Below are 27,709 nucleotides of genomic sequence, written 5' to 3'. Positions count from 1 at the left end.
TGCATGCCATATTCTCTGTGCTTGGATGTAAATGTAGATATTTGCTTATATTAGAGGTTCTCAAGCTGGGTTTTGCAGAACCTTTGGGTTCATTGCAGCGCTTTTTGTGTTCCCCAAGCGCCTAAATCTATGCATGCCTCTCAACCCCCACTTTTCCTTTAACTACTTTGTTTTGGGACTAGTCATACTGTAATTTCATACAACAGATTGTTTTATTCCATAGCCAGTTAATGATTGAATTCGAGCATTTCTTAAGGTCCTGTGCTTCTTTTTTGTATGTATGTATGCTAGACAGGAATGTATAGATGTCAAGACATACAGGGCTCCTTATCGCCTTTTGAAAGCCATTGAGGTTCCCTGAGGCTAGACAGAGAAAGCGTGGCTCATGCAGTGCTGTCGTAGCTTTATGAGTAGATGCAAAGCTATAAGTCATTGAGTCTTGAATTGACGAGGTGGACGGAATTCGTACTTCAGCTACTTACCATGGCTGCCACGCTATTAGACCTTAGTGAACCAGTGGCTGATGCGAAAAACCATTGGCAGCTAGCAGCGCAAAGAGATATCAAGGAAATTAAGAATTGTTGCAGTATGGTGGAAATACCGTAACAGAGAAGTTGAAGAAAAGCTTGCTATCCTGTATGCATGATGCTTCATAAACTCGTGTCTAAGGATTAACGGGGAATACACATCTCTGCAACTCCTGATGTCCTGGCCCTGGCACCCAACCAAAAAGGAGTAAATGATCGAAGGCTTAGGTATGCAGAAACCAGAGTGCTATGTAACAGTTTGGCAAAGGAAAACAAGGTAGCATCTGTCTCAGTAAAGTTGTGGGATACCAGGTTGTTAGAGAAACCACTAGACCATTATAGGGATGGAGGGGATTAGATTTGTCCGTCGCTGCTAAGTGGTACTTGCCCATAACACTGAAAAGAATATAACCATTGTATCTTGCTAGGTGCCCTCTTTTGCTTTTCCAAGAGAAGGCAAGCATAGCAGGGGTCGACAGAAAGTTAGATGCGTGGATGGGATTGGGAACAGGTGCGTCGTATACACCGGTGCAGCTTAGTCATTAAAAAAAACACTGTTTACAGGAAGGTGCGAGTTATAGACTGGAAGATATGGCATATGCTACCCGTTTGTTGTACATGGCTTTCAACCATTGCATCACCAGTGGGTACCTGGCTGGCAGCACTGGGGATCGAGCTCTGCACATCCCACATGAGAGGCGGATGCTCAAACCATTGGGCCACCGCTACGGTAATTTACAGTTTTACTAGTGGTAGTGAAAATGCACAGCAGTGCACAATTTGAAAGTGTAAATGAGGAGTGTCTTGTAGTTTCCAATTCCAATATATATTCAAAGTTAAGTTCACGCCTTGTTTCTCGCTGACAAGGATGTCACTCTGCACATATGGAGGTGAGCACGCTTGTCTAGAGCGCCAAGGCGGTGTGCTGCACTGCAAATAACGTAAAATCTTGTCACAGTTGCTTTGTTCCAGGCAGTGCATTTGTTATTTCATCATTCGTGTAGCTATATGCGGCTATGCTTGAGTACAGTGATTACCCGTGGTAACCGCTGCCTGCAATAAAATTTTTAGGCATGTTCGAATAGTGTTTATTTCGAGGCGAATTTGAATCAAGTCAATTTTCTTCGAATAATTACGAAGCGAATGTTTTGAATACAATTCTAGAACATAAAAAAGGTTGAACTTTGCACCAGGCATTTTAAAAATTTTGTATTTTCCGAAAACAAAAGGCCATTACATAAAAAGGAGAGAATGCGTTGAACTTTATCACGCTCGCTGAAGCTGTGTTGTCTTGCAAAAGCGACCATCAGAAATTGGGGAGTTGGCCTACATGCAGAGATGACATATTTGTGGGGTGTTAGACCTATGAGACCTTGGAATGCTGGTCTTAATTGCGTCATTGCACAGCTATTGCTTTTAAGCGGCGATTCCATGAACACCTGCTAGGCGTACGCACTTAGCTTACACCTCGCGCCGCTCGCACTTGTTTCACGAATTCATGCGGAGAAGAGCAAATAAGACTGCAGGTGCAGCAGCCAAACTCGTTCCGCGGAAATCATGAGAACCACACATCCTCAGATTACAGAAATTTAGCATAGCGTGATCTACAGCTGCTATGGCGATCCGATTCCGCGGGTAGGTGGTATGATTTATTTAAAATAACATAAAAGGAAGGTAAAAGATTTTTGCTAGCCATCACGTGCGGCGGCACCTGAGCTGGGGCAGCGGAAAGAAGGATCGCAGGCAGGTGGGAGAAATGAAATAAAAGAGGTGAGGGGACAGAAGAAAGACATGGGGGGAGGTAAATAGTACACTACATAAAATAGATATACACTGCATAAAAACATTAAAAGTGAACACTATAAATGCAAAATAAATATACTATATACATTATTTACACAAACAGTCAAAAAGTCAGTTGTCTTCGCGGCGCGCGTGTGCTGATGACGGGAAACTCGGCAGTCATTGGTCACCCGCGCGCCGCACTTTGCACACAACAGCTGGTGTGGGGCGCCCAGCTGTTAGAGCGTCCGCCATGCAAGTCTCGGGGACGCCACAAGGCGCCTCTCCCGTTGGGACCAATCAGTGAGTGTGCGCTAGAGGCGCACGAAAGCGCATTGTGCTATGCTAAACTGGCATGCCGCCATGCCGATTACGGTGCGTGTGCACTGCTGGCAGGTACAGATATGGGTGCTGCGCTTCCTCCTACTTGTGTCGGTTACCGCGAGCATGTGGAGACTGGCTCCGGCGTACGCGCGGAATCATGGCTTTGGCTGCGCGCGTGCCGCGTTGTGATCCCAGAGTACAAAGCAAGAATTCCAGAAACATTATTCGCTTGAGACAAATACATTCAGTTCGAATAGAATACCTCCTATTTGACCAAATATTCACACAGGCCTAAAAATTTCGCATCTTTTGCTCTGCCAGCCACAGCTCGAGCACTCTAGACAAGCCTGGTCACGTTTTTACTGATGTGGTGCCCCATAATGGGGGCATCCAAGTCATCAAGAACAGTAAATAAAGCAACGTGTTTATTATAGAAAAACAGAAAAATGCATTTTTGAAATGACAAGGGACATCACACCCTTCGCATGGTCAAAGACACACGCTCGAGTACCTTGAAGTAGTCTCTCAACTTGTGGCTCAGTTTTTGGTGCTGGCTTTCAGTTTGGGGCATACTTTTCAGCACCACGAGAAGACGATCAAAAGTCGTGTGCGGCAGCCAGACAGGAGGCGAAGAGGCATGCAGCGCTGTGGACAAGCCAAAGTACTCCTTGCCATTCCCCAACACAGCATCGATGTACTCAACCGACACGTCCGTTGCCTCCTCGAAACGCCTGTAGGCAATGAGAAGCCGCAGGAGCTCGGGTGCATCGCGCAGCTTATAGGACGCGCTCAACCATGCCGGCAATGTGTAGCCATTGCATAGAAGTTTGCTCGCAACTAAGCGGTGGTAGCGAGTTGTTCCCGGTTCCCTTTCGTACTGCTGCAGGTAGTGCTGAAGAAGAAGCCACGCCTGACCAGGGATGTCCAATACGGCCTTTGGATTTTCAATTATCCATTGCGGATTGATGGTGCGAGCTCCCTGGACAGACTGGATTTGCACGCTCTTCATGCACTGTTGGACAACGCCCTCAAATACAGGATCCAACTTCATTGAAAACTGCTGACAGATACGAATGGCAACGTTGAAGTGGCCACAGGCCACTAGGAGAAGTACAGTCTCATCGGGAGTGAGTGGCATGCCCAAGCCTTCTTGGCCTGATTCGATGAGCAAAAGCCAAGCACGTACTAGAGAGAGCTTGCTACGGATGTCCTCAACTTGGATCACCCCCACTTTCTTGGTAGATGGCTGCGGGACTTCCTCGCCAGCACTGTCACGCTTTGGTGACCGGTCCGGTGGGCTGCCAACAAGGACTGGCATGGCAATCCAGGCATCTTCAGGCTTGACAAGCAGCAGGCAATTGATAGCGGTGAGCAGGCATAGCTCCTGGCGCTTCAGGCTTCTGGTTCCGGGAACTTCAAGGTGCAGCCGGAGGCCCTGTTCATACATTGCTGACGCAGCCCTTCGATACCGGCTTCTTTTCACGTGCATGGCGTAGAGGACATCGTAGTAATGATGCCCAATGAGGTCGGTGGCTCTCGCGCTAGCTTCCAGTATGCTGATGACTTCACTTTCAACCCCTTTGAATGGGAACGTTACAAAAGTTGACAGCTGTTGCCTCTCGTACAGCACCACGACTATCTGCCGCAGGCAGTTACTGCGATGGTCACTGTTTGGATTCTGGATCATGGCATGATAGGCTTCTGTCACATGGGACAGTTCCAACTGGCATTTGAACAGCAGCGACCACAGCACTGGGACATTTGGGTCATCCCTGGGTGTGCACTTCAGAGCCATGTCTGCAAGAGTGATAATGCACTCCGGGCACCTGGCCTGTTCGAATGCCTTGATTACTCTGAGAAAGTAGAGTGGTATCCTGGAAAGTGTTTGTGCTGAATCGCCACTCACCATCCTCTCAATCTGTTGTTGAATGTAGGGTTCTCTGGGGACATGTCCATGTGCAAGCTTCTGGAAAAGCATGCAGGCCTTGTGGTGCTCATTGCATCCAAGCAAGCTGGTAGCCAACAGGAATGTCCTTGTCTCCCAGTTATTGCAGCACCAGTCTCCAAGCAGCCGAGCATATTCTTGCAGCTGAAGGTGCTGGCCAAGGTCCAGCAAAGACTTGGGAAAAGCGTACTCATCCGTAAGTGGCCATACGAGCTGCCCCGTTGTTGAGATGTACGATGGAAGAATAGTTTCCCAGATTTGGCTAACTTCGAGCTGGTACTTTGCAGAGAGCTGTCGCCTCACCAACTCTCCGCCACCATCCCGCAAAAACAGACGAATTAGGCTAGGCTGCTGGGTGTTCTGGCTAATGATTCCAAAGCCATCACTTCTGCTACTTAGAGACATCCTGCTGATGCCTCCCTCAAGAACACTGGACACGGGGTTGCCTTCAGTTTCCGTAGCCCATAGAGCTACGTAATAGGCTCGTACCAGCCTCTGTGTTTCGGGGATTACAGTGCTAATGAAGTCGAGTTGGCGACCAAGATCGTTCCTTGTCCTCCCAGCAGCAACCACAAGGCCCTGCAGCAGGAGTAGGTTTTGGCAGAAAATGAAGCGAAACTTCATTATCTGGTGCAGACACGTGGCCACAAAGTCACAGCCAGTTGCACTTCCAAACAGAAGGCTCCAGGAGTCAAAAGGGAAGTCTTCGGCATTTGTCACAGTTAAGTTCACTAGTGCAAGGTCCATGGAGTCTACAAGTTCCCTCAGAAACAACACGGCACTACGGACAGTGTCGATGATCCTGTTCACCGCAGTGCGATGCTCTCCACTCAACAGCTGGTCAACAACTTTTCTGCTGAGGCACTGCACATCTTCCATGTGATACAAGCCCTGTGCAAACTCTACCAGCATGTCTGAAGTCAAACAGCCGTTCAGCATCTTGAGGCAGGACAAAAGCGTAAGGACACCCCTGTCCGGTTCCCCAGTGTACCAGGGAGACAGCTCTTCGGAGAGAATGCAGCCTTCCTGCCACTCGCAGGGCCTGAGCAGAGACACGTGGTCACGTCGAATGAGTGCGGTCATTCCTGTGCTTGGGTCCACAAACAAGCCCAATGGTTTCAGCCCAACCTCATGGTACTGAGTACAGGTGTTATAGAATTTGCCCCAGCACTTCATGGCTAGATTAACATACTCTTGATCACCAAGTTCAACTTCCACTGCACTTGTGTGCATTTCTGCTTCGACAGCTGCCACAATGTCATCCCTCAGAGTATGGCAGCCAAAATCAATACTGGTTGATGTCACCTCTCCGCGCCTGCTGTACATGCTCAATGCCTTGGACAGGGTGTTGTAGGAGAAAGTGTTCTGTCCAAAGATTTTCTCAAGGTAGAATTCTCGCGCATCCAATGCAGCTGGCATGGTTACTTTTTCCGGCGGAATGTTTGGCTGCAGATGGACACTAGCCCAGGTACCACTGGGGCTGTTGGGTCTGTCAATGTTCAGCATGCAGATAAGCGGTTCATCATTCTGGTTGACCCAAAGCGTCCAGAGAGACGAACCTGACAGGCAGAAGTCGACTAGGTCATTTTCAGGTGCTCTGACTTTTGTGAGCAGAGCCAACCTGTAGCCACCACCATGAGGCTGAAAGGGGTGGAAGACAAAGAACTGGTTCCCCTCCGGGAAACAGGCGTAGACGCCGAGGTACACGGCACCGGACGGGTCGACTGCCTTCACCATGCACGAGTGACGACCGGTGAGTCGAAAGGTGGACCTTGTAGACGGCCAGTGGTCCATCACCGAGCACTCGGCGAGCAAGTCCTGATTCCGGTAGGACCACTGGCGGATGCGCAGGTCCTTGGAGAGGGCAAAGATGAAGATGTCGTCGTCGGCTTGGTGGCAGACCAGGCTCAACGATGCCTCGTCGCTCCGCATCGAGGTGGGAAGGATACCGGTCAGGAAGCGGGATACGCTGACGCTCTTCCGTATCTCCATAGACGACACCTTACCGCCCGCTTCGAGGGGGTCGATGGACACCACGAACAGCGAGGCGGTGTTGGTCCCTAGTACGAAGATGGCCTCTCCATTGACCCCTAGCCAGCTGCACGAGTTGTGGGAGAGAGTGGTGCCCAGACCCGCGTGGTTCAGGACGTGGTAGTCGCGAAGCAACACCGCCGAAGCGTCGAAGAAGACGGAGCGGCCACTGGAGGTCGTGTGAAAGCGCGGGTCTGGCTTGAGCACGCGAGGGTGCGGAAACGAGATGCGGTGAACACTCGCTATCGTAGCGGCGAGGACGACGAGACAGTTCCTGGTCTCGAAGATGGACACTCCTTCGAGGAGAGGGGTGTGCTGGAACCGTAGGCGCAGCTTGTTCCCCACAAGGTTCACGTCCAGAGACTCCTCGGTGAGTTCGAGAACGTTGTGGTTGGTCTTCCAGTAGATGAACCGGTTTCGAGTAGTGTTACCCAGCGCCGTGTCCTCCTGGTAAGCGTAACCGCCAGCGCGCTCGGCGAGTTTGATGTCTTCGAGCGTGCTCTGCGCCGCTCCTGTGTTGATAGTCAGCTCCTTCCATTTTGGCGCCGACGTCTCGCGAAGAGGAACTTCTACGTATCTCACGTACTTGGTGCCTTCAAGCATGGCGAGACGTTTTGTTGTGACTCCCAAACAAATGCAGCCATGCGTCCAACGAGCGCGCGTCCGAAACGGCCACAGGGGTGGCTTGATCAAAGCTTGATATTTCCGCGCTTACGTGCTTGGCTCGCGTTGTGAGTGGCGCTACTGTTAATGTGCATCTCGTACAATTTATTTTCAATGCGCGGCTCTGATATAAAGATGTAATAAGATAACAATAATTGTACTAAATAAATATTTTAGCGTTATAAAAAATTTTGTTAATTTAATTGTATTGGTAAAATCATACAAAACGTTTATGTTGTTCCTGTGGCTGGTGCGGCGCTGTCGTCCATTGCGGCATGTCAATGTCAATGGCAGCTCCGACTTCCAGCACGTCCTCGGTAATGTCCGAGGTTTTTTTCGCGTATTGATTTATTCCTGCTGTCGATTTGCAATCTTCACGCGGCGTACTGTTTGCGAAACATTTGCGAAATATTTCTAGTTTCTCCATATACGTACTGGGTCAATTGTGCGCACTGGACGCATACAGAAGCTAACGAGGTCGGCCGCGTGTGAAAAAACGACAAGGACCCGTATGTTTTGAAGCGCTTCTGTGACAATCTGTCAGTTCCCGGCTTCGTTGTAGGGCTAACTCTGTGTACAGGCTATATCTCCAGGATTTTCGAAGGCTAACTTCGTGTCCATAAGCATGGTACCGGGATACAATACGGCGCCCTGTAATGTGTTGTCTCTCGTCCGCGTCAGCTGCGCTGCTATAATAATCATCCAGACTTGTCATAGTTTTCAGTGTCAATTTCTCTGATGTCACTTGTTTCTTGACCTCAGGGCGCCAGCCAGCAAGGGCAAGAGTTCATCGTCCGTATTCCGAAGTAAGTTTGCTGTTCATTGAGTCATGATGCATCCTTTTCTTGCGGTCAGGTGGCTGACGTCTCTTTTTTTGGGTAAGGGGCTTGGGTGTCTGTTTCACGCGCAGTACTTTGCCTCTTTACGCAGGCAAACGAAGAAACGCTACCATGTCATGCGGTTCAATGCAGCGCACAAGCAAGACATATCCAGTTGGACCCAGGTAAGTTATTTGTATTTGAAAGCATACGTTCAGGGGCCATTTGGTGGAACATCTTATGATGGAAAACTTAGTCTGTTAGCGCAGTTTAACGTTCTAAGAAACTGCGCATGCGTGGTGAACATCACCTTAGGTGCGATTTTTGTTAAAGCTGAAATGAGCGCCGCTAGCACATGAATTGCTTGGGCCGCTGGTCACGTAACATATCGTCCGTTGCTATTAGTTTTCCCTGAGTAGCCACACTTATGCGTACACAGCAGCGCACTCTGTGCAAACAAAGGACATGAAAGAATTCAGGATAAGGATAAGAACCGATTAAGAAGGATAAGAACCGATTAGATGATGGCAGTTACTTGTAACACTGCTGAATTTAGAGAAAACAGCCTTATTTAACAGTGCACTCACCATATAGTTGTCAGCGAATGAAGCGCAACTTTAAGAACACATGACTTTAGATTATTTTGCACTGGCTCGTGCCTGCTGTGAGGGTTTTCACTGAATGCGGCATTTCAAATTGAGGCTCCGTGATTGTTAATCTTTTTGAACAACTCTTGAACGATGTGCACTTCACTCCAACACAGAATTTAGAGTCCTCACGCTCATGTTATCACGGTTCATTTAGTGACAGCTGTACATTCTTTCGGAGCCGCCACTAATTCTGTTTTTAACAAGTGCTCGTATACTGTTCCTCTAGTTACTGGCAAGTTTACATGACACTTCTATAAATTAATTTGTGCAGCAGCTTCAAAGCTTAGGCCGTGGTTTGTGTGATTGGGATCAATCCCATTTTTACACCAGTATTTGTCTAGTAGGAAAAGTGCCTTGGCTGCTAGGCCTTATTGAAGTCATGACCAGATTACCCTGTTTACACGAATGTAGTGTGATCATGACTATAACACGAGGATCACCTCTGCTAGCATGGCGCAGGAAAAAATTAAATTCTTCCATAGAATTGATTGTTTTGACATCTCAGTTCTATAATCAGTAAAGAAATTCGTTTTACATTCGAGTTAATGCAGTATTTTTCTTTACTAGTGCTCAGGCTGATTTATCTTCTCACTCCTGTTTACGCTGTTTTGTGCTTTCTTAGGTTCGCATGGAGAGAGAGAATAACATGAAGGAGTTCAAGCTCGAGGAGGACATGCCCAAATTTGGCGCTGGTAGCGAGTTTGGCCGGGACCAAAAGGAGGAGGCCCGCCGAAAGAAGTACGGGATCATCATGAAGAAGTACAACCCTGACGACCAGCCTTGGTTGCTTCGGGTCGGCGGCAAGGGAGGCAAGAAGTGAGTAGCAGTGCTGTAATGAGCAGTGAGAACACTTTGAAGTTGGTCTGTATTGACAGATTGCCGCATTCTAATGACACAAAACACTAGCTTCACTGAAAATGCAGCTTTCATAAGCTATAAAACGCCAAGATAACACAGGTGCCGCCATTACCGGCTGATTTCACGAACAAACTGTGAGGCGTCGTCACAGTTGTTCGGGAGCACATCTCAGAGGCGAGGCTGACTGTCATTCACTTTGAAGTGGTGATCACTGAGTCCTTTTTGGAGTCGACGTCGCAAGTTTAAATCGAGTAGCGGGGAAAATTTTAAATGAAATTTTCTCAGAAGGTCTCTCTTATGTCTCTGCAGTTAATCGCGTCCTTAGTTACCCTGTAACTGAATTCTGTCACATTTATATTCTATAGAGTAAAGCGGTGGTAGATAAATGAGATGACTCAAATATTCTAATTGAAATGGTTGGGTATTTTGTCTTGTCTACATTTTTTTTTTTAGGTGCACGGAACAAAAATGGGCAACACGCTTGTGTACACTTTCCAAAAAACACATCATTGTATACTGTGTCACATGACACAGCTTGACTGAGGAGGTCATCAGTTTGGCCCATGATGGGCTCTCTCAATCCTGGCTATACAGTATGCGTAGTACTGCAAGAAAGTTAAGATTTTGGAGTAACCTGTGGTAACCCGGTGCATTGCTTTCTCCAGAATTCACCTTGAAGTTTTGCTCAGGCTAGAGCCTTTCATAATGGTTTGACTACCCTGGAGTATGGTGCATTATACATGGTCATCTTTGAGTGGAATTGTGAGAAGTCTTGTTGTGTCATGTTTGGTCAAAAACATTGCTTTTAGATATCAAATCAAAGTTGTTTGCCAAAAATGAGTAAAATCTCTCTATTAGTCTCTTCTTGGTGTTTAATTGGTGAGTAAAATGACCACGTGGGCTGTAAAAATAAAAGGAAAACGAAAGCTGTCGGCTGTCAACTGGCTCCACACAGATGCATAATGGGAAGAGTTAGAGGAACTCTTAGAGGCTTTCTGAATATTGAGTTGAGGGTGGCATTTTGTTCACTTTCATTATAACTTTTCGTTAGTAGTTATCATTTGTGTGCACCAGTCCCTAGTTATTTTGCGTCGACATCCATGTGACATTGCGAGTGCACATGAGGTTTAGCCGCCGTCGCTTAGTGGCATCTGTTGCTTGTGTCTTCAGGTTCAAAGCAATACGAGAGGGAGGTGTTGCAGAGAACACATCCTTTTACGTCTTCTGCAAAGCCCCCGACGGTGTCTTCGAGGCATTCCCCATCGAGGAGTGGTACAATTTCAACCCCGTCAATCGCTTTAAGGCACTCACAGCTGAAGAAGCAGAAGTGGAATTTGAAAGGTGAGCTTGCTTTCTTTTTTTTTATCGGTTTGCAGGCATTAATGCACTAAATCGATAAAAAAGAGGATTGCTCTGTACTTGCTCAGGGGGTTGCCACAATTTTTTGCACTGTAGTTTGTCGAGGGATGCTAGGCTGTCATCAGAAGTTGAGTGAAAATGGTGTCGTTTGTGGTGCAGATGAGTGTTGGTCTCACCTGAAGGGGCTGACGTGTGTGCAGGAGGGACAAGGTGATGAACCATTTCTCCATCATGGTCCGCAAGAAGATGGCCATTGACGAAGAAGGAGCGAAGGATGAGGGGGAGGAGGAAAAGGGGAAAAAGGGGAAGAAAGGCAAGAAGGAGTCGAACCGGGACTTTGTGAGTGTTCTTTCTTTCTATATTGTGTCTAGGTCCTTTTGTGTCATCTTACTGCCATGCTGTCATGCCCGTTATAGGATCAGTTGGGCAGTTTTGGCTGCTGTGTTTTGTCGCAGTATTTTTGGTGTGTATGGAAATTGTATCCTTGGATCACTCTTGCTGTGGCTGGCAGCAAATTACAGAGATGGACGACTGGGTGAGCGACTCTGATGGCGAGGGTGATGACTCGGATGGTGACAAGGACGACGACGAATCTGGCAACAAGAAGAAGAAGAAGGGCAAGGCAGGTGAGGATGCCAAGAAGAAGAAAAAGAAGAAGAACAACTCGGATGATGAGGCAAGGGAGGAGAGCGATGAAGGGGACTTTGATGATCGCGAAGTGGACTACATGTCGGCCTCGAGGTGAGGAGAGAGAGTCCTTTGGGTTCGGAAATCTTGTCAAGTCACGGCGTTTTCCGAGCAGTGTGTGGCCTGCAGTTTGTTCCTTGCCTGGGTTCTTTAATCAGAATTGAACTCGATACATTTCTTGTACCCAGTTTTTGGAAGCTCTAAAAGCCAGCTAAATTTTGGAGTTCTTCAGTGGCCTAGATATTAGGAGTGTGGAGTCTGCAGGGGGTGTTGTTGGTGTTGGGTTCAAAGGTTCTCTAGGGAGGATGACATTTTACGGAAAAAGCGATCATGTGTGGCACTATGCTGAAGTGCTCGAATACAGGAGAACTCTGCTACGGTAACTGTGCCTACAGTAAACGGAAATGCCAATCCGCTAGCACTTTGACCTCTGGTTTTGGTGAAGCTTTTAGAGTCCTCATGAGCATCTTTGATGATCACAAAGTGTCCATGGGCTGCTGTTTGATAGCAATTGCTTCAGGATGATGAATGAGCAGTTTGCATAGGTATTTATGTATTGTGAAGAGGAATTTACTACAGTATTAACAGTGGTATCTTTACATTATCAGAATTGATGCTGACTTGTTTCCTCGCCATCATGGCAGCCCTTTTTTTAGTACCACAGTTGCAGTATATCAAAGGATGTTCTACATTTGCTGCTGCGGTTAGGGGTGGTGCTAGTGAGCACTCTCAAAGTTAGGCCGTACGCAACGCAAACACCTTCAAAAGCAAGCTGAGACTGCCATTGCTGTGGCTTAATCGGTAGAGCACTGCACAAGGCCCGCGAAAGTCATGGGTTCAGATCCCTCCTGTGTCATGCTTTAGTCATTTCTTGTACTGTAAGTCTTCTAGCTGAAATTATAATGCAACTAATTTCCACTCCGCTACCCGCTTCTACAGGGAGCGCACACCTGCGCACAGGTGTAGCTGGGTGCCTTTCTAGGCAGATCACGGTATAAGGACACAGATTGTGCACTAAAACTCAAAATTTACGGCCGCGTGCTAGCACTCACTCCTCACGGCACATACCGTGTTACTGGCAATCGCGGCGTTGGCGATGTGCAGGCAGTGCTAAGTGTATGGGGGAACAGTTGTGGCTTGCATATTCGTGTCGTTCGAAGTAGTGCGGGAGTGTTACTGCACATCATACACAACGCGCTCTGGCCAGGGAATTTTACGAACTCGCATCAACCGTGATAGTATCATCGAGACACTACTGTACTATCATGGCAGCTCGGAAGAGGAGGAGCCTGAAGACGAGAAGGCCAACCGGCAGCTAAAGGGCGTCGAGGACGAAGACGCCCTGCGGGCTGTGGACCAGTCGGACGAGGAAGAAGAGGCTGAGAAGGAGGAAGAGAAACCAGAGGGGGAGGAGGAGGCTGCCGCTAAGGAGGAGAAGGGCACCGAGTCGTCCACTTCCTCCAAGCCCAAGTCCAAGGCCGAAAAGAAAGACGGTGAGGAGGACTTAACGATGAGGCTTGCCTGCAGGTTCACTTGCACTGTGGTACAGTTTTACTCGGTGTAGGCGGAGCTGAATTTTGCTATAGTGAGATTTAAAGCATTCTTTATCGAGGAATCTCACCGTTTTTGAAGCCAGTAAAGGAAAGGGATTGGCTAGAGCAGGTGACATAGAAAAGATTAGTCACTTTTCATTGCCTCTTTTTATTTTAGCAGTGCGGCTCTTGTGTTCTGCACATAATGGGCGCTGCTGCTGACCCAAAACTTTGCAGCAGGCTTCTGTATAGCTGCGGAGCACAGCGATGTGCACTGCGGCTATGCACGGAGGTATAGCGCAGCAGCATGTTACAGTAAGCACTGACTATGAGTTGTAGCCATTCTGGTCGAGCATTTTCAGCCGTGTTTGTTGCTTTTATTCTTGCCAAATTTCATTTCACAGATGAAAGCGCATCGGTAAATGTTTTTTGTTCGCTATTAGACGTGTGCACTGCTTCTAGTTCTGCACAATTATTAACACAATTTCTTTGTACAATCAAAAGCTGGGCCTTCGAAGAGTGCATCCAAGGGCAACTCATCCGGAGAGTCTAGCTCTGAGTCCTCGGACTCTGACTTTGACGACTCCAAGTTCCAGTCGGCCATGTTCATGCAGGTAGGCAGAGTGTGGTTTTGGCTTTTTATTGTTCCTCCTCTCCTATCTTGCATTGTGAGTTCTGTCCAAGTAAGATGAGTCGTTCCTTACTGGGCATTTTTTTTTTTTTTTTGACAGAAACCAAAGAAGAAGAATGGCGGCGAGAGCGCGAGCAGTAGCCGCGCTAACACACCGACCAAGCATGTGAGCGACGAGAAGAAGGGCAAGGGTAAGTGGCACAGCACACTTGGCAGGCATTGTCTGATGCCTGCAGAGCTGATGCCTGATGACGCTGTGTGGGGTGCTTAGTGCTCAATATTGAAAGTAATAGCATAGATAACTTGGAAACCAACAAGAATAACCCCTTCAGGCATTGTGTCCACATTTGTACGTGCAAACAACACTCTAATCCTTGTATGCAAGGTGTAGTGTCCACTAATCTGGATGCAGGAAGAAAGTGCATAGTCTTCTATCTGCATAATTTTCTATGGGACCATTTCAAGCCAGGCATGCGACATTAATGCAAAAAAAATATAGTTTTTATGATGCACATCATTGCGTTTTACTGTAGCTCTGGTACAGGTCTAGTAAGTGCGCATTTCCTTTTGTTTGTTTTGCAAGCATGAGTGATTTGAAATGGCTAAAAAGTACCAATTTATTTACATCACGTCTTGTGACAGGGATAAGTCAAAATAAGTGTATAATTGAGACCCTCAAACTAGACTTGTGTCACAGCATAGAAATAATCTTGGTGTGCTCCTTGAAAAATTTGGAAAATTTAAATGCTTCCCCTTTTTCGATAATAAATAGGGCCCGAAGCGGATAAGCAAAGTGAAAAAGCACTTTACATAATTGCAGGTCATCTGTAGAGACTGGTAGCAATTGAAAGCAATGAATACAGATGAAGCGAGGAGAGCCATGGTGGAACTGCTTAATTCTTATGCCATCACACGCAGCACATAGAGGCCATAGGCCCAGTCCCCACCACATCTGTGCTGGCATCTGGAAATAGCGATGAATGTAATTTTTTCATGGTCCCTTGCATTTCTTGGTCTCAGTGACTCATCTCTTTGCTTTTTCAGGAAACTGGTATGAAAAGGCTTATTGATATTGTATTATTATTTATTTACAAATAGTACAATTCATGCAGTGGGCATTTTAGCAGGGTGGAATATAACATATGCATAAGCATAAGCAGTAATGCAAGTGAGAAGTAAGAGACAAGTGAATTTAGCACAGCTTGAACATTTGAATAGATAAGCCCAAACATAGACAGTACAGCCTATGACAATATTGGTTTCACATTAAGTATGTAAAATGAAGTCTCCAGAACATGTATAAAAACATCAGTCTAGACTGGAAGTACACATTGACAATGACAATTTTGAACCTTGATTATTTAATCAGTCAACTGCTTTTTGCGGGATGCAAGAATGTTTCAGACTGTTTTGTGTGCAGAGTGAGGTTACCTAGTACATTTAGACTCTCTGCCCCTGCTTGGTTGCATTACCAGGTAAGGCAAATTTATTCCTCAAGAGATCTGTTTTATAATGATATTTAGTAAGTGGATAGAGAAGCATAAGCTGTGCAATGTAATTCGTTCTAACAAATTGAGCCAAATTTGAGCTCGGCATGAAAGAAAAAAAAATGAATGCACTCTTCGGCACTGTGGTGTTTTTGCAGTTTTCTGGCACGGAATCAAGTTTCAGGCAAAAGTGGGCTCGCTTTGGTTTGAAGATATTGCAAGAACATTCATTAGTCCTAAACATAAGAAGCCATGCTTACTCTCTTAATACGAGTATTGGATAGAAAAATGGACGAAAAACCTCGTTATGGTTACGAAAAAGTGAAATTTTTAGGCAGGCTGTTCATATTCTGCTGAAATATTTGGAAAACAGGCTTCTGAACATTGCTTGTCTTTACTTTGGGCTTGATTAAATAGCATGTACAACGGCTTCTTATTCTGGCGTTCAACCTTATGAAAGCTTCTGACTTCCGTGCATGGTTAAATCGTGTTTGCTTGCATGCTGTGGTCAAGAAGTGTCAGAAGCTTAGGGGAAAACATAGGAAGAAAAGAGCGTCTATTTTGTATTCGTGGGGGTCTTTTGCCAACACATTTAGAACTGCCGACATATTACTTTGTCATTCATGGAACATAAAGTGGTAGGTGAGGGTGGGCAGGAAATGTACCGTCATCAGCATGCTTAACACAAACGCTCATCTTCCACTGACATTAGCGTTGCTGGCCATTGGCTGCTGGGTCTGAGACAACATTAGGGTGGAGGGAGGGCATGAGCTGGCTCCAACTGCCACAAACACACTGTGTAGCCCAGTCTCGGACTCCGTGCTCTGCACTCAGGGGCTGTATTATCAGTGCAGGACACGCAGTCCAGCAGGACTGCGTGCTGACGGCAGTATATTATAAATGTGCAGCAAAAAATGCAGTCATAGAATACGTGTGTTGACATTTCAGATATTCTTGTCAAGTTTCAGTTTAATGGTCTTGGGTTGCCTTAAAATGGATATAGAAGGAGGGCCCAAGCTTGTCGTTTCTCTGCGCTGAGCCTTTATTAGTTCAGATGAAGCAGTGTAGTTAATGCACATAGTAGAGACCTTTTCATATTAAGCTCAACGGGCACCACCAGTGGTTATAGCAATCAGCTGTGGAGCATGCTTGGTGGTGGCATTTAAATGCGTGCAAAATGCAAGCATGCTCAGCTACCAAGATCTTCAGGCACATTGAAGATCAGCGGGCGGTCAAAATTGATCAACAGCCGTCATCATTTAAATCATTATTTGCCAGCAGGCACTGAATAATATTACATGGGATAAAAACTGAAGCAAAGAGGATACCAGAGTCATAATGCAGTGGGAGGGCTTTTTTTTTTTCCTCTTCTGCGTAAGGATCAAAGTATTTGCAGGTGCAGGATAATAACTTTAGGTGATGTACGTTTGAACTGAGGGTCACGTTTCGCTATGCTGGCCGTATCAATTCGCCATCTCTTGTACTGGTGCGTAGTAGATGTGAAATTATGGGCTAGGAACAAAATACAGATTTACTGTGGCCTGATTCAGCAGTTTTAGTGTGCACAAACCATTTTTTGAACACACAGTTAACTTCCATGTACTACCGCATTCTGATCCTGCCTGCACCTCTTGTTTAGAGATGCAGAGCGGAATGGGCATTGTACAACGGGGCATGAAAGCGCAGCTGTTGTGAATACAGAAACTGCTTTTCTTGGTTTGCAAAATTATGGTGTTCATCCCTCTTTTTTTTTTTCTTTTTAAGACCATGGGCTTCATATCAATAAATCACATTCACTTTTTTTTTTTCATGACCATGTTTTACAATTCTACCACTCTGTTATCTATTCTTGACCCATCTGTAGGGCTTGGAAGTGTGGTCCAAGAACCATGGGAATGTGATAAGTATCTTAACAAATTTAATTGCACTAGTCCTTGTGGCCATGTGTTTGGTCATGTAAAACTGTGAAACTTGGCACATATTATTGCACCATGCAAAATCAGTCTAGTCAGAGTTGGTTATGTTTGCATTTGCTGATAGCTAGCTGATAGTCTACTGATTTATGAAATCATGTGTTGATATCTTTGCATGGAAAGGAACTGAAAGACATTCCAATGCTGTGTCCTGTTGCCAGAGCTGAATATCAGTAATAAATATGGCAATTAGTATAACAACAGCTCGTGAGTCATTCAGGGTGCAGGTTAAACCAGTGTACACGTAGTGCAGACTGAATTAACAGGTTAAATTTTAATCATGTGTGTATTTAGTTTATGGCGTGCAATATGTGTATACTACGCACATTTAGCTGCACTAGGTCATGCAATTAAAATTGGCAGAAATTTGCTGACATACTGTAATGTGATAATAAAAAGTAAAAGGAAAAGCAGGGTTGGCTCGTGTTGTAATAATAGCATAGCATAGCCTACACAAGTAGTAAGCTTAGTGCACTGTCATGGTTCGTCATAGTTCATTTAAGAAATAGGGCACAGCCTTTAGGCAGCTAACTCTCCTCCCAATAGCTGCATAGCTATATACATATTCTAGCTACATATTCTTTTGCATTCGTTGCTTGAAAAATAGAGATAATTGCATGGTTTAGACTCCAGCTCGCTGCACAGTTTCACGTTTTGACGGCCACTACTTAGGCTGCTGAGCATATCGTGACCTTACCTTGTCACGTGTGCCCCTTCAGGCGGCAGTAAAGCCCTGAAGCGCAAAATGATGGAAGAATCTCCAGCGGCCTCTAAAGCGGATGGGTCTTCAGCAAAGCGGCCGCGCAACGATTCCAGTTTGTCATCCACGCCTTCAATGCCTAGCAGGTGAGTTCCAGTCTTCGTTCTAAGCGCGCAACATTTGAAGTGGTATCACAAAGGGCAGGGGTTCTTACGGTATGCCGTGCAGAGTGTTTTTTGGATTTCCCTGAGCACCTTACATCCAAACAAGCAAACATCCATGCATCAACTGCCAGCTTTCGTTTGCCCATTCTAGTTTGGGACTAATGTTACTGTAGCTGCTATTGCAGAGATTTGCTATAGAGCCAGTCGTTAATAATTGAATTTGGATATTTTTTGAGGGGCTGCGCATCTGCATGTCTTTTTTTTTGCATTTGTGTCAAGCATGAAAAGACAGAAGCTAAGGCACACAAGGCTCCTCAGCACTTTTGAGAAATCTTGGGCTTTAGAAGATGCTCAAAGAGATGCTCAAAAGAAACTCCGAGGCTGCAAGGATTGAGAACTCCTCCCATAGGCTTTGAGGAATTAATTTCGGGAAACTCGTGGGGACTTTGCCCCGTGTCGTCCCCTTTGGTTTGCTTCCCTGCGATGCATCTTTACTACTTGGTTACCTTAACTAACAAAAGAGGTCACCAGCGTTGCAGCTACACAAGCTGCACGTGCGTGGGGGAGACGACTCTTTTTGGCTGGGGAGCCGTTGTCGCGTACGGACAGTCCGGCGCTGCGCTCCACTCTTCGCCAGCGGGGCGAAGCCTCGTGGGGGAGAACGTTCTCCTGCGTCACGTCCCGTCTGGCTGTGGAGTATTTCCCCTGCCCTAGCGTGGGCGAACATTCGCTCGTAACCTTGCTGGTGAGTCGGACAACAGCAATTCCTTAGCGTATTTTGTTGCTAGATGCCGTTATTGTTGTTGCAGCAATGAGTGCCCTGTTTGTGTCAGCCACAGCGTTGTTCCTTCGTTCCCGATAAGAGCAAGGCTCGCCGTGGTTGGCTTGCGCTCGGCAGCGTACATGATCGTGGGGTGGGGTCTGGCGGTATTGACTAGGAGGCTAGAAGGCTTTCGGTGTAGACTAGGCAGGCGTGCGCTCTTACTCGCGTCACTTCGCATTCGTTTGGATCACATGCACCTCGAAACCATTGCTTTAGACGACGTGCCAGAAATGTGGTTGCTCCGATTCTTCGACAGTTTTTTGCAACGCACGGTATATGAGCATACACTTGCAGTTCATTCTTTTGAGACGTCGCTTAGAATCGCCATCATGATGCCATCACGCAGCAGTGGCTGCACTAGGTCAGTGCCTCGTTCACCTGACTGAAAAATAAATAAATAAATAAATAAAACGTCATGATGCTTGCTTGCCTGTGGTGCAAAAAGGAGACTAGCCGACTTCAGGCTTCTCACAATGACATGCTACCCACCGGTACACCGGGCGACGGTGGATCATTGCGCGCTGCTTGCTCAGTGCTGCTAGGCCAAACGTGCTCCGCAAGAAGTTTTGGAAACAGTGCTTTGGAACTAGCCACCACATGTGATAAAACATTTAGCATTTTCACCATTTTCTGTTGACATGATAGCTTTGCACTGAAATGAATGCAGATCTGATTTCCGTTATCCATTCGTCAGCCATGCGAGCAAGAAAGCCAAAAGCCGCTCGTACCAACGGCCGTGGTACGCAAGCGCGGAGTCCAAGCCGTCGGCAAAACTGTTGAGGGCAGCCGTGTGCCGCATCGCACTTTATGTGCACACACAGACAGTTTTAGTCAGGCTTATGCAGTGGGCTTATGTAATCAAAGACCTTGTGGGTAACAAATGTGCATGCGCAAAACACTATGTATCTCGCCGCGTCCTGCAGGTGTATGCACGCTACAGGAATGTGAACGGGATGTGTTGACAAGATGGCGGCGCACTGCTCGCCTGCTCTGGAACAAGTGCATGTTGCCGTTGCATTCTTTGATGCAATACCTCGCTCTAAATGGTGGCGTTTGCTTTTATTTCGCACACTCTTGCCCATACCTACAGGTATAAATGACAACTAGCCCGTAAGATAATTTGGTGATATGCAAGCCCTTATGCCTAACTATATGCAGTGTCACATTTCCTTATAGCAACAACACGTGGCGAAACAGTTCTTCTCCTTTTTGTCAGTTTTTACATTTTCTTCTATTTGTGCAGTTTTTCTTCTTTGGAACAAAAAAAAAGTTCACAGTGCACCCACCCTTGTAATCAGTAATTTCTTGTTACTACATGGCGCCACTGTGTACACATGCTTTTGAGGGACGCTACTGCACAGCCAACTAAAGGTATCATGCTTGCATGATTTACAATGCACGAAACGTGGTGAGCAACGCGTGCACCCAACTAAATGTGTCTATTAATTCTGATTCCGCAAGGAATATGAACTGCCCTATTGAAAGTGCAGTCTGTCATCAATAGCTGTTTTTGGTGAAACCTTATGAGATAGCGGCATATATGGATGCTTAGAAAAAAAAATGACTGCTCACTAGGAAACATTTCGTTGAAATGAAACCTCACTCCGAAAATTATTCGTTCCGGGGAAAAATAAATGCATTGCCTGGTACAGTTTGCTGACGGGGAATCGGAAATACTTCATTGTTGCGGAGATTTCACTGTGCCAGTGTTCACTGTAGTGGGGTTTGGCTGTGTACAGTACTTCGGGTTTTATGGAAGCACGGCCATGGGAAGAGCATGGCAGTGATAAATCCAGTTGCGACACAGCTGAATTTCTTTGTCACCCTGGCCAGCGCTAACCTGAAAATTGCGAACATTCCGCGTTTGTATACTTGGTGTCAGTGCTGGAGAAAGACCAGCTTTTTCATGTTTCAGAAATGGTTATAGATTGACCCTCTTCCTCTTTCAAAATGGCTTGCACAGTCGGTTTGTTGTGCTCTTCTCATCTGCTTTCTTTTATACATAAAAAAAAAGTTTTCGTATAGTTTGAGTACCTTTTCTGCATTTTTGCTTGTAGTGTTGAATGCTACCACTTATAGCTGCTATGTTTCTCTATCAGCTACATAGTATGCACACAGCAGCTGAATGTTCGCAATTCACAAATTTTGGATTAAAACTGCCGTAATGTATTACCAGTATGTGCAGTAACTTCTTAAACCAGCATGGATTGGAAGTATGTACTTCATCACATCTCTCTCAACTCTTGTGTTGCCGGTTCTCTCAAGCCTTTGTGGCCTACTTCTAAATGTACCTCATGTTTTGGGCACTGTAAGCTGTTGCAAAAAGACCAAAAAATGTCATCGACGCATCGGTCACAGCATGACTTTCACCTTGCCACAAATGTGGATATAACTACCATTCATCATACACCAAATGGCAATAAGGTTTGAAAGTGGAGACGTTGGTGTAGCACTTAGCTTGGCATCTAGTATACATATTGGCAACAGTTCATCACTACATGACTGACTATGTTGAACTGCAATAGGCCACAGAAACACTATTTTCTGGTTACTAGTACTTGAGCAGAAAAATCAAAATATCAAGTTACCTGAAGCACTTTTTGAGTTAAATGGTTTGAGAATGCATTGAAGTGCAGTGGGCTAACCAAGCCTTAAATTTACTCCAGTGAACCAAAAGTTCAAAATACAGTTGGCTCATTAATTCACTTAATTCAAACATCCATTTTATTCAAACAGGTGCTTTGGTCGTATAGACATGAAATGAAAAACCCCTCAATTTGCACCTCGCATGATTAGACCAGACTTTTTGTCCTCTTCAAGCATGAATTACAAAGAGTTGACAGTATTGGGATACTACGTATTACTAATTACACATGCACTTTCACTTGTGTTTTCAAGCTGGTCGTCAAGCACAGAAGGCATAACCGAGGATTCTGTGAGACGCTACCTACTTAGGAAGCCCATGACTACGACAGAGCTACTCCAGAAGTTCAAGTCCAAGAAGACAGGTCTGAGCAGCGACAAGCTTGTGAACACCATTGCTCAGATTCTGAAGAAACTGAACCCTGAGAAGCAGACCATCAAGGGAAAGCTGTACCTGTCGATGAAAGCTTGAGCCATGGTGGACATTTCGTGGCTGTGAGTAGGTGGTTATACAAGGAGCGCACAGTGTTGTTATTGTTGCGGGGTGGGGGACGCTATTGTGTAAATAAATTCAGCTTTTATACACTTTAGCTGAATTTTATTGTGAAATTAAACAGGGCTTCAAAATTGTTGCTGTGAATTCATGACGTATGGCCCTGTCATAGGGTTTTGAGGTCCTTGGGTGGGTACTGTCTATGCACTGTGTACTCATTGCTACGTGGAGATTGGAAGCAAGGTTCGACGTCAACATGTTCTCAGCAGCCAGCACTTTGCAGTCAAGGTGTTTTGTGTCACTGTGCATTTTGTGAGAAGAAAAAATTTGCTTACGATTACACTTCTCGATAATGCGATTTTTGAGTGCAGCTGCTGCGACGCTTGAACAATAGCGGACTGCATACGAAATACACAAATGTTGAACGGAGGCAGCTGTGGGTTTCAGCTCGAATGGACGAAAGCCGGAATGAAACTTAAAGTAAATTTGTCGATACAATATAATAATCGCTATATATCAGACAAGACTTTAAAGGAGTCGGAGCGCTATATGCCCGACAAGAGTTTAAAGGAACCAGAGTAGCTGTTGGCCACTATGGGCTTGTAAATCGGCTTTTCTTGCGACACGCTTAAAATGCATCCATTATTGTAACAGTTCAGCCATTGGGAACACTGAAATAGATGGAACTAAGGCTCCAAATTTCTTCTCCCACATGAACTTGAAGAGTGTCAGAGCTCGCTGAACTCATCTGTGCCGAGTCTCTCGTCCTGAATATGGGAAGAGGCAGCAGCGAAGTGCGTGGGAGGCTTATGGGTCCATGGAGGCTGTGAGGTCTGAAGGAAATGGTGAAAAAAATGGGAAAATTGGTTTTTTGGGGAAAGGAAATGGCGCAGTATCTGTCTCATATTGGGGGACACCTGCTTGGGGGGCGTATGGGTTGAAGGAAATGGTGAAGAAAATTGGAAAATTAATGGTAGCGGTAGGACACAGTTTGTTGAAATTAGGTAGTGTTCATCTTATTATGTGTTACTTCTGGTGTCCCACAGGGCAGCGTCTTAGGCCTGCTTTTGTTTTTAATTTATATTAATGATTTGGTTGATGTAGTACATTGGGACGTGTCTGTCAGATTATTTGCAGATGATTGTGTTGTTTTTAAAGAAATTTTATCCACTGTCAATCGTGCCGTATTACAAAATGCACTTCTTGCGATTGACAATTTGTGCAAGATATGGGGCTTGGAACTTAACGCGGAGAAAACTGTACTATTACGGATAACTAGAAAAAAGACACCCAGCATTTTCCTAAATTGGCTTCAGGATAATTTAGTTAATGAGGCTGAGTCTTATAAGTATCTGGGTGTTACACTTACAAATTCGTGGTCTAGTTATATATCAGATGCTTGCAGTTCTGCATTAAGAAAATTGTGGTTTATAAAGCGGAAACTTCAAACGGCTCCGATTGAAACAAGGTTGCTAGCCTATAATAGTTTTATTAAAAACTCGAATGCATGACGGTAATTTGGGACCATAGGTAGGCGAACTCACTCGTGAGTGGACTCACCCGGTCTCAAGCTCATTTCAGATCATGATCTGAGTCGTGAGTGAGTCCGGGCTCGCGTTCAGATCATGATCTGAGTCGTGAGTGTGTCAGGACTCACATTCAGATCATGATCTGAGTCGTGAGTGAGTCTGAACTCATATTCAGATCGTGATCTGAATCATGAGTCCGGGCTCACATTCAGATCATGATCTGAGTCTTGGTGAGTTCGGGGTCACATCAGATCGTTATCAGCCGTGGTCAGTCTGGTCAAGTTTCCTGTGCACTCGTAATACTTAAGCTTCTAATCCAGATGATGATGCAAAGCAATTTCATGGTTTCCTGATATGTAATTTCTGTGGCTAATAAAAATAAAACTTAAAAGGAGGACGCTGACCAAAAGTAAAAACTGACCTTTCTGCACCTCATTTTTTTTTTACTTTTGGTCGGCGTCCTCCTTTTAAGTTTTATTATGATTGTCCCCGACCAGACAAGTTTTCGTCCAACTCTGGACTTCAATTTCTGTGGCTGTTGCACTTTAGGTTATAAAAAGACGCGCTTGGTCTCGGTGGATATTACCCGTGTCTGGCTGTAACGCGCTTGCTGTAGGTCTATTGCTGTCTCTTAATTAGTTGCAAAACTCATGCAGCGGCCTCAGATCTTTGCATCTCCTGAGGGGCAGCTACAGGCCTCTAGGCCTCTCAGGCAGGGCTTCCTACAGGCTAGCTGCAGTTAAGAGCTCATCGCATCACAGTGTTAGTTTTTTTTTTTCCTTTTAACTTTAAGTAAGTCATTAGGTCTGAACTTTACCCAGTCTGTTACCCATAACACCATATTTTGACCTTTAATTATTTCTTTTTTATGCATACAATGTCCCAAAACATACTCCGTCTGGACGCACGGTCAGAAGGCTAGACCTTATCTGGAAGGAATTCATACATGCGAATGTCGAAACTAAATGCGGATTTCTTTTTTGTTTATTTATTCCACGCCATACAGTAGTAATGGAATTAGCCTTACATTTTACAGCGTGGCGTGAAATCGACCAAACGCTGAACCAAACGGAGAAAGACTACATGAATACAAGTGCGGCCAAATATTTCTTTCAAACCATTTATTCGTTCACTTCTCCTGTTCCTCAGTGACTGGCATATCTTTAAATTTTCATGGCAGGGTGTAAAGTGGCCGAAAGAAAGAAAGCGATGATGTGAAAGGTGTAGGACGGTCGATGGCAGGTTTTTTTTTTTTTTTCTGGTTAGGGATCGTTTGAATGTGCCAAGATTCGAGAAGGAGGCTTTTTTGGTAATTTGCTACTGTCCCAAGGATGATGCTTTCATAAAAGTTGGTTCTACGGTCTGAGTCCTCGGAATGCTGGGCTATCTGATTGTGCTCACTTGTGAAGATGCAAACGTCATTTCTGTGTTGCTGCATGGACAGGTAGCAGAATATTGAGCGCGCTCCAAATGGAAACCCTCGTTCACAAACAGAATGTTCACAGTCTTGTTCGAGAAGAAAGTAGGGAGGTGCCTCTTTAGCTGTATGAAAGGGAAGTTGTTAAAAGCACACAGGGCAGAAGCCCAGAAACCTGTCCAGTGATTATCACTTTACGGTGTTCAGTGATATTAAACACACGTACCGCGCCTTCCGAGAGATATCACAGCATTGTTGTGGGGAGCCCTCCTACCGCAAGCTGGCGGCGTTGCTGTCCATGTCACCCTGAGTGCACCTTGCTTGCTAGAAGTCCCCGGAGCAGGGTGATTGACTGCAACACACGTGTCTTTTGAAGCTAGAGCATTACTTGTCTTGGTGCGAAAACCGGGCCGTAGCCAGAAAGCCGTGGCAGGCACGCGTGGCAAAAATTCGCGGCAGAGACGCCGCATGCGAGTGAATTCATCAACATTATTGTGACTTTCTCCTTGCGAGAAGGGCAAAACGACTTCCGCAATGGATGGAAACCGGTCCGGAGGCGCCCCTCCTCCTGCCTGGAGTACAATACCCGCTCACTCAGGTAACAAAGCAGACCAAGCTCAAGCAAAGTTCTCCAAATGGTGTTGGCTCAAAATGGGAGCGGCTGACCGCCTCCGCCGCATGGGCGAGATGCCCCTGTCGTGTATGACTTGATGTACATGTAAACAGTGGCGTGTTGCCTCCGCGAGATACACTAGGAAATACTATGCGCCCCTGTCGTATTCATGTAAACATGGTTAAATAATACACAAAAGGGAAAGTACTCGCCGCCACGGTGATTTGGCCTTCAGTTAAATCGCTCGTGTCTACACCATCAGGCGGGACAGCAAAGCGTGGCCAGAGGCAGCAGTTCATTGTCGATTAAGTACGCAACCAACACAGCGAAACGTGCAAACTGAGGTGAGTGAAACAACGTTCACCTCCCAAGTCCCCGACAAAAACTCAAGAGACAAGCAGTGCTCTTGAATTTACGCATCATAAGAATTCCTTAGGTGCCCGCATAATTTTTCTGAACTAGGGGGGCTGTTTTTGGAGGCAAGCCTCGCCTCTCTCCTACCTGCAGATGTGTACGAGCCGCACCGCTGCACAAGCATTTGTGTGTCCGTGGTGAATCGGTGAAACTTGAACCCAAGGTGTTTGGTGGGCTGAACACATCCTAGAAGGCACAATTTTTGCTCGTGTCCATGAAGTGCAGATAAGAAAGAAAAGGCAGAGGATGCAACATGACAATGAGGCTAAACAATATACTCCAGATGGGATCCATTAAGGAATTATAAGGGGGAAGGGTCGCAGAGGAGAAAAACTGTATAATAGGAAAATTAGTTTGTAACTGTATATAGCAGTAACATAACAGTAACGTGGCAGTTCTAAAGTCCTTACGGGAGGCTCTCGCTGCTCTTGTGAAGGGCGTAATATATGGTTCAAACACAAACACCCCGATTTAAAGGCTTGATAATAGGATTAATTCTGGAGAAAGGATAGCACAGCATATAAACAATAAAAATTAGACAACAGACAAACGAAAAATATTGAAACACCAAAAGCAGTGTTTATCTGTGTTCTAGAAGTTGACTAAATCGTGGGTGAAACCATAAAAAAGTACAAGTGCAGGTGCCATAGTTACTACATGTAAATGTTCTTTCAGGCGCGTAACATGGGCTGTTGGCCGTAAAGGAGATTCATCTGCCCAATGAGTGAGCTTATAGGAATCTTAAGTCAAGGAGAGACTGGCTGAGTCACGAGTTGAAATGGGCGAGTGAGCAAGAATGTGTGAGTCGAGACGAGTTGTGAGATGAAATGAATGAGCCCAGATGAGTCGAGTCAAAATGAGTGAGCCCAGATTAGTCGTAAGTTGAAATATTTCGAGTGAGTGAGCCTAGATGAGTCGTGAGTGAGTCGCTATGAGTGGTTGACCCCGGATGAGTGGTGAGTCCGAGTGAGTTTTGATCATAAATGATTTCGAGTGAGCCCAGGGCCTCTGTGAGTGTGAGGAAGCTCTTAGGTTGACCAAACTTTTTTGAGTGAGCATTCGTGATTTTGCCGAAGTATGTTTGGGACCCCTATACTAAAAAAAGACATCAGTTGGAGCACATACAAAGGAAAGCTCTTTGGTTCATATTCTGCAAATATAAATGGCTAGATTCCCCCTCACTGCTGATTAAGCATCACGGTGTTCGTTAGCGGTTCGTAGAAAACTTAACAGGTTAAATTTTTCGCACAAATTACAGGTAAGCTAAACATAGACTCAAGTAATTGCATAAAGAAATCTACAGCTCAAAGAACCAGACACACACAATAACTCTTTAGTCCCAATTTTTGCGTGGACGGAAGCATTTAAACGATTTTTTTTCCCAAGAACTACTGCAGACTGGAACTGCTTACCAGCTACAGTAACTGATTCAAATCACTTTGCAAAGCAGCTTGAAGATTATCTCATGTAAGTTTTATATGTGTACTTATTGGAAGTATCCGCTGTGGTTTTCTCCAAGTGTTTGTTTATTTTTGTGTGCTTTTGGGTACAATGTCTGATGTATCAAGCTGGCAGCTTACTCTTGTGTATCGTCCCTCTCCTGCTTGGGCCAAAATGGCTTGCAGTACTTGTAAAAATGAAATATT

The 27,709-nt window shown here is 45.6% G+C and overlaps 2 protein-coding genes across 3 annotated transcripts; one reads left to right on the top strand and one right to left on the bottom strand.

The window, feature by feature from the left end:
* Positions 1 to 3,045: 3,045 nt before the first annotated feature.
* On the bottom strand, positions 3,046 to 7,310 carry Nup160 (nuclear pore complex protein Nup160). Its single transcript, XM_077643789.1, has one exon. It carries the CDS (start codon positions 7,210 to 7,212, stop codon positions 3,106 to 3,108), a length of 4,107 nt encoding a protein of 1,368 aa, XP_077499915.1. The 5' UTR covers positions 7,213 to 7,310; the 3' UTR covers positions 3,046 to 3,105.
* A 220-nt stretch (positions 7,311 to 7,530) lies between these two features.
* TfIIFalpha (transcription factor IIFalpha) lies at positions 7,531 to 22,187 on the top strand. 2 transcript variants are annotated; one of them, XM_077644180.1, is made up of 13 exons: positions 7,531 to 7,589; positions 8,035 to 8,078; positions 8,203 to 8,275; positions 9,363 to 9,556; positions 10,769 to 10,939; positions 11,158 to 11,296; positions 11,469 to 11,698; positions 12,917 to 13,137; positions 13,681 to 13,790; positions 13,908 to 13,998; positions 17,159 to 17,194; positions 17,987 to 18,113; positions 21,853 to 22,187. In XM_077644180.1, the coding sequence occupies exons 1-13, from the start codon at positions 7,548 to 7,550 to the stop codon at positions 22,067 to 22,069; spliced, it is 1,695 nt and encodes a 564-aa protein (XP_077500306.1). In that variant the 5' UTR covers positions 7,531 to 7,547; the 3' UTR covers positions 22,070 to 22,187. The 2 variants fall into 2 exon arrangements, with proteins under 2 accessions (XP_077500306.1, XP_077500307.1); XM_077644181.1 differs by lacking the exon at positions 17,159 to 17,194.
* The last annotated feature ends 5,522 nt before the right edge of the window (positions 22,188 to 27,709 follow it).

The sequence above is a fragment of the Amblyomma americanum genome, chromosome 11 (assembly GCF_052857255.1).
Source record: "Amblyomma americanum isolate KBUSLIRL-KWMA chromosome 11, ASM5285725v1, whole genome shotgun sequence".
In the NCBI taxonomy this organism is placed as follows: domain Eukaryota; kingdom Metazoa; phylum Arthropoda; class Arachnida; order Ixodida; family Ixodidae; genus Amblyomma; species Amblyomma americanum.
This window is presented reverse-complemented; position numbering and strand designations above follow the sequence as displayed.